This window comes from Apostichopus japonicus, chromosome 2, assembly GCF_037975245.1.
Source record: "Apostichopus japonicus isolate 1M-3 chromosome 2, ASM3797524v1, whole genome shotgun sequence".
Classification (NCBI taxonomy): domain Eukaryota; kingdom Metazoa; phylum Echinodermata; class Holothuroidea; order Aspidochirotida; family Stichopodidae; genus Apostichopus; species Apostichopus japonicus.
The window spans coordinates 25,730,229-25,740,777 of record NC_092562.1 but is presented as its reverse complement, the minus strand read 5'-3'; the positions used below and the strand labels follow the sequence as shown (position 1 = coordinate 25,740,777).

Sequence of the window (10,549 nt, the reverse complement as noted above, 5' to 3'; positions counted from 1 at the left end):
TTTATCCTTCCGCAGTTCTCATCCACTCCTAGTTCATATACACGTTCTAATCACGTGAACAACCTTATAACCTTGAATTTTGGTTCCAAGCTTTCTGCACCTACCGGCCGATGTCAACAACATTGTATATAATAGTTGGAAGATACTTAATTCCGCGTAATTACGTTATACGCCAGAGCAGCACTAATGTTTCCATACTGAAGTCTAAAATATTTTCAACCACAACTTCATGAGCATGGTTTGGACTAAATTTCACAGTTAACTTCTCATAATTATTCACAATTATATTAAAGTATTTAATTTAATGTTTAGTACTACCATCCATTGCAGTCATGTTTTCCTTTGCAAATTCCAAAAAAAAAAAAAAAATACAAGCACTCAAGTAGTTCTTCTAACGAATACTATATGAAAAAGCCTTTGTTTACAATTATGTATCTAGATTTTTGCAGTTCGCCACTGACCTCGAATAGCCTACTGCACTTTTTAGGTCCCTAATTCACAGAGATAAAAACATCCGAAAAGATGGGCGAAGAAGGCGCTGAAAAGAAACAGTCTTCCAGCGGAGGTTTTAATTCCCCGTTACAGCAAGTCAGGTACAACAATATGGCTATATTTTCTTAATAATATAAGTGCTTTCGACACTCGAAATTGATCAAACAGTTTGACGTCAGCAACTACCCGGACATTAGGTCTACGTTACAATAGCTGCTGTTATTGTGCAGGCAACTTTACCATCTCAATAATATGTGCACAACACGAAGCCTAACAGCAGTTAGATCTAAATTAACTTAGGCCAAAGCTATGCCTACGTACTATAACGTATCCCTTAGTTATTACTTGCCTAGCAATTGGCTTTTTCGTCCATTTTTACTTGAATGGAGCCAACTACCGTGCAAGTTAACTTGCCAAGTATTGGTAACAAAATAACAACAACAATGATCAACTACAATGTCACCCCCCAAATATCCCAAAGTCTAGTTAGCCTACTTTAAATTAGGCTTAACCTAGGCTAGGTCCAGTATGATTAGTCTAAGTTAGGCTATGTCATCAACATAGTGGTTATAATAGAAAGGTCATATGTATGGAAACCCACCCAAGATAGAGTCTGTGCATGAAAAATCAAACAATGATCCACTCTCAACCCCAATCCACCTACACTGAGACTATAACCATGTCATTGTCATAGTTTTATGTCAAGTGGAATGACACTATTCCCTTCAGAAAGATACTGCACATGATTCTGGTTAAACTCAAGTTAAATGTAGATGCACTGGTCAGCTATACTGTGTAGATCTGTGAAGAGAAGATACTAAACAGGACCTAGTTTCAGCTCCTAGTCCTAGTTTCAGCTACCAAGCAAATAATTTGTCATAAAGTGACCCTCAATCTTGTTTTTATACTATATACCATATATTCTCTTTGTCCTGAAAGATTTTGTGCATAAAGGATCTATTCACAGTGACATAATGTAGACATAAAAACGATTGACAATGTTTTGTACCAAAGGATTCCGTCCGTGTTTCAATAATTTGACAATGCTTGGCAACATTTGTTGATGTCATGTTTATTATTAATTAATGTTAATTAAATGTAAATTGCAAATTTTCATTGGTCAATACAAGTCCGCGGCCAATGTGTCTCACGTCGGCCTATTTAGACTAATGTCAGAATTATAATCTTAATCTTCAATTGTTGTGTAAATAACATCAACGGTTTCTTTTACAGTTCTCCGGTCCCATCTGCTCAAAATGATAACAAAAACCAGAGTGAGACTCAGTCTGCTCTTAAAGGCCGAAAGTTTGCCACAGTGGTTGCAACAGTGAAGAAAGGACATGGTGTTAGGCAGAGAAGACGACTAGAAAACAGTAAGAAGTTACATATATGCTCCTACTTTGTGTGTGGTCAGGCTCACAGTACAGTAGTAGCATGTATGTATGTATGAACTTTAGATCCTCATGCAAGCGGGAACTCGCGAAGAAGCCATCATTGGCTTATCAAAACCGCAAGCTGACCGAAGTTAGTCTCTTAGATTCATATTTAACGTCCATGGTTATGAATTGTCAATTGTCAACAACTCTGTAACTGGACGATATATACATTAATCTTGGAGTGACTTGAACTCGGGACCTTATGATTGAAAGGCACCGGCGTTAACCACTGAGCTAGCACTCCTAGAAGCAAGTGGCAAGCAAAAATATCAGCAAAAATCAGGTAAAATTTGAACCATCAACACTTGAAAACATAAAAATTCTAGACAAGCTCGATGCATCGTTTCACTGAGATATAATAATAATTTATGATTTATAAAGCGTAAAAAAAAAAAAAAATCCACAAAAAAAAAAGTGCTCTAAAAAAAAAAGAATCATTTACCTTTACTTCTTGGGTTGAAAACTTTTGGTGAGAAAGATGGCTGGATTGTAATTACATCTTCAAAATTTCACTTTGAGTAGGTTGTTCAATATATATCCTAGATCAAATGATTGCTACTGTATGAATTTGATGTTATCTCCTTAAAACAAGCTTTAAGGGGGCCATGATTGCAAACAAACTTACAGCTATACTTTTGCTGTCTCAGTGTCTTTGGAACCTACTGTGTGATAAAAATTTCAAAACTTCTTTATAGTCACAAAACAGTCAATAATCGTGAGAAATTTAAAGTTTGATTTTCCGATTTGCTAAGAGACTTTTTTCTTCATAACTGAAGTTCTCTGTAATTATTTTCAGAATATGACTTGTGAAATGTGAAGGTAATCTTTTTTTTTTGAAAATTGTGTAAAAGGACAACAAACACATGCAGGGATGTGCCCAGGATTTCCTGAGTGCCGGGTATACCTTGGGAGGGGTCTAAGGGGGAGGGGATGTCCCCCTCCCCATTGAGAAATTTTTCGATTTTTGAAGGTGCTCAGATGCTAAATGCAAGCACTTGTGTAGCTTTTTAAGCACATACATAAGTACTAGTTTTGGTTAACAATTCACTTTTTTTAATTTTTTTGTAGTGAAATATATTACGTACCTGGTAAAAGTTATTAGTTGGTGTCAAAGAGATTTTACAAGGGACCGATTGAGAGCCGTAAGTAATGTTTCCCGCATGCGTAACTGATGCATTATTAGTCTGTATGATTTTGGCATAGGCTAGGCCCAATTTTTGTTGAATATATTGTTAGGAATGTCGGAATTTTAGATGAAAATAGTGCTGGGCGGGATTCACGATTTTTAAGACAGTGCTGGGCGGTAATATTTAGTGCTGGGCGGGGCCGCCCAGTGCCGCCTAGCGTGGGCACATCCCTGCACATGTATATTTTATGTTTCATTGACTACAGTAAGACTGTGTGATTGCTTATCGTTGCCTGTTGTGCTACATGTTTGGTGAAGAATGAAATACCTTCTTATCATATCACTCCTCATAAATGTGCATTATTTCATAATAGTTGTGACATTTCTTTTAATCTATGTATGTTTCTACAGCGAACTTTTTACTCAATCTGGTGGAGAATGAGGAGTACTCCAACGAAGAGAGTTTCTCTGAGTTTGTGTCATCTTCATCTGGTAGCTTTGACAAACTCTTCTCTGATCAAGAGAGCATGGAGGTATGGTAGGCAGTAGAACGCAAGATCAGAAAGAGCTTGTAAAATGCATTTATTTCAAAATAGAAAATCAATCAGAAGGGTTTTTCAAAACTTTGAATTATAAGCATTCGTTTTTATCAAGTATATATCAAGTGCATATTTTGTCAGTTTTTTTTAAAATGTGTCAATTGTTGTGAAAATTTCATTCTTTGAGGCAGGTTGGCTGCATTTGATGAGGGAATTGATGTAGCCTCTTTTTACTCATAAAAGTTAGTATTGAGGAAGGGGATGTCTGGTGGGGGGGGGGTTGAACTATGAGATTTTTGATGCTCTGTACCTTCCAAGGCACTTGTTCATCAAGCAATATGGACACATAAGTAGAACTACTGTAACATGAATTATGTTTTCAAAAAAGTCCTGCTGCACTCACCACAAGTACTTTCCTCACAGTTGCTAACAATTGCTTGTATTGCCTGTACGGTTGGTTTGGTAGAATTCCCAGACCAAAGCACAAAATATACTTGTCGAAACGAGTTTTGTAAGATCAATAGAATTTTTTGGATTTCTTACCGGATTTTCTTCTTTTTGAAATTTTGTTGTTGTTAAGATTAAATCTTTATTTCCTTTCATGATGTAATTTATTCTGATACAGATCTGGAATAAATTTATCAACAAGACCGGCGAGGAGCAAGACCGGTATCTTGAGAACCTTGATGAGTACGAGGAAGTCTGCGGTACTCTAGCTAAGGTGGATCTGGAGCAGAGGAGGAAAGAGAACGATGAGAGAGATGAAGATGAGACCGTAGACGACGAGGACTTCCTGATTCTCGACGGAAAGGACAAAAGAGAAGGTAGGAAGGAGATTTGAGATTTAGGCCTAGAATTTCACAATTTTGACCATTTGATGACTGGCTAAAATCTCAAAGTCTCACTGGCAATTTTTCTGAACTGCATTGCAGATCAGTTACAGCTTTCACATGCTTTTTGAGAGTAGCCCAATAATTTTTGCTGATGATAAGCTGTAATATGCAGCTAATTTAGGTAGGACTCTTTGACTGACATATTGTTAACTGACTGTAATACCATGTGTTTTTCTTCTACATGTCTAATGGTAGAGAAATGCCAGTGCCTTGCTTTTTTTCACTGGCAACAGGAAAAATCCACCGGCATTTAACCGATAAATAGCCCAAATTTCGAGGCCTGAGATGGTAAGCAGGTAATCCAAGCAGATCATGAATGTGTTTGTGATTTAACCCATTTTTTAACCTATGCACAGCTAGGGTTTGACAGGACAACAAATGTGTTTGTTGCAATCGGCTTATCAGATCGTACATTACATGTCATGCTCTTGAGTAAAATATAAAAATGTCACTTGAATAATCTCCAGAAGAAAAAAAAAAAAGGTTTGGTCAGAGAGGTAGCCTGTGAGATTTCTTAAAAAGTTAACTGTGGCGTACAGACACCCTCTTGCTTTGTTGCACTTTTATCCCACAACAGACAATTGTGCTTATGCATATTCATGACTCAGAACTTGGTTCATTAGCATATCAAGTTTGGGTACTACATGTATGTGTCTGTAAAGTGAGTATAATACTGCTTCCGGTTATCAAGGGTCGGTTAAGTGAGGTTTACCCTACTCACTTAACCCACCTCCAAACCCATCCCAAGCTGGTTATACCTCTGTGATGGCATGATTGTCAATTTGACTGAATCTGGTTATTAAACCACTATCCTTTTCCTAAAGTATTTGTCTAAATTGTTCTCAGTTCATTATTATCATTTCATTTTAATCTCAGCCTTTCCTGCATACACTCCATTGGACTGTTACAGAAGGATCAACACTCGTTTGAGGGCGTTCTTGAAGAGGCGTCAAATTCCAAAGGTAATATCACAAAGTCACAGTCAAATTTTTCGTTGCACCAGTCGTTTACAGAGATGGTCGATAAGCTCCCGGGCCGCACTCTTGGGTTGAGTTTGCAGTGGGTCAGAAGACTTTTCCCAGAAAATGCCAAATTTATCAACAGTTTTCAGAGCTTGCCAAAATCCAAGGTAGCATTCATGCATCCTGAGATTTTATTCTGAGGGGTGGGTCGAGACAAAGTCCTTTTGGAAGCTCCTGGGGTCGTGGTCCTAAAAGTTTGTGGACCGCTGGCTTAGAGTTTTCAATTTTAACCTCCTGTTTATCAACTTTTATTTTGCTGTAAGTCACCAGGAGCAATCTCTCTGTTTCTCTCTGTTTCAAAGGCTTCCCTAGAGAACCACGAGGAACAGCTTGTCAGCTGGTTTTCCGAGGACCCTCAGTCTGTGTGGATAATAAACCTGCCAAATAACTACGAGCGACTCCTACTCCACGCCGTCAGCCAATATCTTGACTTGAACTCAGCGAGTAAGTATACCGTCAGGAAGTAGAGAATAAAAGAGTGGATTAGCTAATGCTTACAGGGGGGGTTGTCATATAGTGCCATCTCTGTGTGATAGTAAACATTGTCATTTTATGCAAACTTTAAAGGTATGTTATGTTAATTACAGGTTACACTACAAATCTTTCATTCTACACAGGTTTTTTTGCAGTACATGAGCAGTGTGTTCCCAGTTTTTTTTTTTTTTAATTCGTACAAAGTCGTCAGTCGGATTTCGATTTGTTTCTCATTCTGTTTGCGGGTCTGTTGAATCCTGAGATCAGCAAAGCAGACGTTCTCCTTTAATAAAATCCAAACTAGAGGCCTGTGCCTTACTTTCACAGCTATCCTGCCTTATGTCGATAATGATACCTTCATGCAACATTAGCGTTAGGCTGGAAGCCCAGTTGGTAAATCAGAACATCTGTGTAAACCCTCGGTTAGTGGTTTGAAACATGCTCAAACCAATCTTTTACAACATCTTTCTTTTCAAAATGTATTTGAAATCATTGAAGGAAAATTATTAGTAAAAAAGTAGAACCTTAAGTAGTAAAACTAAACAACTATTCTCTTTTTTTTTTCTGTTTTTTTTTGGCTGCTGGTTTGTTTCCAATTTTAACAAATCATTTCCCATACTATTTCAAGGATAAATTGAAAAAAACTTCAGAATTGGACACAGAGTTGAACAATTAAGCAATATCTGGTTTCAACATGATGCTGTCTATCCAATGATGTTGTTTGTTTCAGTAATTATGCAAATTTCTCCTCATCTTTGTCTTTCCAGGTTATAATTGCAACGGTGTCCGTCAGACCAAAGTAGAAAACAAGAAGGATTCTTTCCATCCGCCTTTGATGTGTCTCTCCGATTACCTTCAATCGGTGAGGTAATAATAGGTAACATAGGTTTACCACTAGGAAGTTCACCTTATCATGTTACTATAGATGTTTAGCTATATGGCAGTATTGTTGTCAGGGGGAAAAAGGGTGGGGGGGGGGAGGGCAGCGAGGTAGCAACGATCTGATAACATTTGACTAAATCAAAATCAAATAGAACTGTTAGCAAACTGCTTATCCACTAGAGAGCCTGTGTAAGAGAATGTGTAAAAGTAATTTGGCCTGACGTTTCGATCCTAGCAGGATCTTCTTCAAAGGCTAAATGACAAGTAACAGTAACAGACGGAACAAAAACACGCACAGAATACAGACAGGTTAATGAGCATGGTGAACACAAAGAGATAGATGTAAGGGGATTAGTAGACAAGGGATGGAGAGAAGAAAGAAAGAAAGAAACCAACAGGGGAAGAGGAGAGGTAGGAGATAAACAGTTGAGGGACAAAGAGAGGATTAAGGGAAGGGGATAGGGAGTAAACTGGAAAAGGACAAAGACAGAAAGGTGTCGAGAAAAAAGGGTGGAAGAGAACTATGAGAAGAGGAGTGATGGGGGGCCATTTTGGTGTGATTTGAGTTTTCTGTCTGGCCTGTAACTTAACTGGATCACTCCACCCACCTTATCACTTGGTAATACCACTGCTATTCGTGAAACTGTCTTTGGTGTACAGTGTAACGTAGTGTTAGAACCGAGGTAATAAATGTTTGTCCAAACGGTATTATATTTTGCAGAGGCTCTCGTCTTCATGTTGCTGTTATTATTATCCATAAACAAATGTTACAGTTTTCGTGTAATTTATTATTAAAAACTGTTCATCTGTTTATTCGGAGGATCCAAGCTCGATAATGATATTTCATATTTATAACAGCTTCAAGGAGTAAAAATGGTAGATATTAAAGATGGTATGGATTATTAAATGTACCCGGGAACCGGTCAACCTCTGAAGGACATTAGGACATGTGTTAGTGTAACAAGAGTTTGAGTTGTAGGATCCCACCTTAGAAACTTAAAATGATAAAATGTTTAGTACTCCATGCATTTCTACACACTATGTATTAAAAGTCTGGTGGTAAAAACCAAAATTGGTATGCTGGATGTTAAACATGTGTTTTAGCATTAAATGTATGTGTTTGAAGTTGGAAGCAAACTTTGGCGGTAAAAGCTGTAAAACTAATGATAATTAGTACTTCTGAGTCCATTTGTCTCTTAAAAGTGGTTGTGGTGAAATTCAGGCTTTAAACCCAAGCTGAGAAGCTTAAGATTTAAAGATGTGTTGTACACCTTGTGGTTTTAAAGTGTTTTGTAGCATCCAACTTCAGAAACTACATGTTTTCAAGATGTTTAAGGTCTCCATCCATGTAAAAAAATCCGTTCCCAAGAAGCTGGACTATTCAAGACGTGTAATAATCCTTGTACGTCGTAAAACTTTCTGATGAAAATCCAAGCTCAGAATATATTTCATACGCCTCGTATGGTTGGAGAGTGTCCCGATGGACTCCAACCCCAGAATCTAGACATTTTAAAATTGTGTGTCCTTACATTAAAGTGTGTTGGGAGAATACAAGTGCAGGAAGGTTACAATTCTTAAGCTTTATTATACAATTCCATTACGAATACTCAGAAACCGATGCTCGTCAAAGTCTTAAACCGTCTCTTTCAAGGTTGACAGGTTTTCTAGAAGCAAAACAGGAAGTACCTGATTATAATAATATGAATGTAGGGAACCATAGGCATCGCTTTGTCAGTCTTCATAATTGGAATTCATAATATGGCTATTAATTTTTGTAGCCAAATTTGTCAAAATTGATAATTGCATAAATTAAGTAGTATGTAATTATAAAAAGCCTTTTTGGTATGATCAAACCAAAATTTATTTATTATCGAAACAAGTTAAGCCACATGACACAAAAGGTTACAATTCTCTTCTGCTTCTCCCAAAAAATGTCTGCATCTCTTCAATATTCCCCATCTTCACCTTAATCCTTGATACTTGCAAGGTTGTTAAACCCCCTCTCTCCCCCTCCTCCCCCCTACCCCAAAAGAGAAGTACTAAATGTGTGCATGTTTCTTTGTTTAATGCTCTGATTGTTTTAATGTGATGCAAACAAGAAGCATCGTTTGTTGGTACCAATGCTTTCATGGAAAACTGCCTAGCTCAATATATGTTATCGTGAAAAGTTGTGAACACAAGAGCTTGTAATAAAATTAAAAAATCATATCAAACTAATAACCTAAAGCTGCCAAGTAACTTGAAAATTTGTTTCAAAGTTTTTCAAAATTTTCTAGCCATTCTTGTGAACTTTTCGAGACATGTTTATGTTACTGTACAGTTGCTATAACAAGAGTATTCATGGGTTATGCAACAGATATATTTTGTGAACCGACAAGAGATATACTGTACTGTAATAACTGTACTGGTCAGGAACGGCCTTTGGCTGCATATGAAAACCTCCAGGCAACTCGCTTTAGGATTACTAAATATAGAAATATTTTTTTAATATACTTGTTCTATAATGTTATTCGCTTTGGTAATGTTTTGAACATTGCTCCGGCTGTAAAACAAAAGCCCAACAATCTTGCACTGATCGGGTGTGCAGACCATCAAGGCCAGTGGTTTGAGAACTATACTGGCATACCCTGCTCATAACTTAATGTAGGTACAGTGAAGTCTGGATTACTGTTGGGCTCTTTGCTTGAACCAACATTCTTGTCCCTGGCCCTCATAGAAAATTGAGAAGCTTTAGAGAGATTCTTCTTTTGCTGTGGAAGTTCTTGTTTATGCTTTCAGTCTTGGATAGGTTGGTTTGGGTTAATTAATGTAAGGTAGACTGTTGTGATATTTTCTATTTATTTATCTATTTATTTTAGTTTACCTGTTTTTGGATTGTGTACTATAGACAATCATCATAACAATATTTAAAAAAAAAAAGAAGATTGACCTGTCGATTTTTTGGATGAAAATGTCTCTGTCCATTATTTTTTAAATAGTGTCAAGGAATTTCTCAAATATTTTTGGAACGTAAAGATGTTGCCATTGTACCTAATAGAGCCGACCGTGGTTTTAAATTACTGGTAATTAGTTTTTAATGTTTTGAAGTGCACAGACAAATCTGCTGATATAAATGTAAAGTATTGAATGGTCAATGGCAAGAGCTTTATAATAAACGTCGAACGTGAAAAGGAAGTGAAATAACTTTTGTTTCGTCTTATTCCGTTAATCGTTCTGATGGAACTTACCCCCCCCCCCCCCCCCCCACAATAAAAAGTGTGTGGTTTTGAGAGAATGGGGGTAAAGCAACTAAAGCAGGACATAGAATTGAAAAAGTCTTCGCCATTTCGTTACAGGCATTTCTGAGCAGTATGTCGAATCACTCCTCTTTCCCTTGCCTCACTCAACTTTCCTCAACCTCGGGAATATGGGAGTCGGTCTCAACTGCTGCAATGCTCCACCAATTATGTTATTTGCGTTACGTCGCCGGTTTTTTTTTTGCAAACGTTATGAAACTTTTTAATTACAGTTTTTTCAGCTTGCTGGCGGACAGTCGAATTAAGTTATTATTTTAATAGCAAGTCAATATATATATAGTCCATGCTATTTGTCATGCATTCTGAACATCGATTGTGAGAGGGGGGGGGGGGGGCAAGTGGCTCAGATAGTTCAGTCATCATGGAACATTCTGGGTAGTATGCAGAAA

At 37.3% G+C, this 10,549-nt stretch overlaps 1 protein-coding gene across 1 annotated transcript; it reads left to right on the top strand.

Moving 5' to 3' along the window:
- Positions 1-432: 432 nt before the first annotated feature.
- On the top strand, positions 433-10,063 carry LOC139984049 (R3H domain-containing protein 4-like). Its single transcript, XM_071997713.1, has 7 exons — positions 433-593; positions 1,726-1,865; positions 3,466-3,587; positions 4,219-4,417; positions 5,363-5,448; positions 5,811-5,952; positions 6,750-10,063. The coding sequence occupies exons 1-7, from the start codon at positions 523-525 to the stop codon at positions 6,851-6,853; spliced, it is 864 nt and encodes a 287-aa protein (XP_071853814.1). The 5' UTR covers positions 433-522; the 3' UTR covers positions 6,854-10,063.
- Positions 10,064-10,549: the final 486 nt, after the last annotated feature.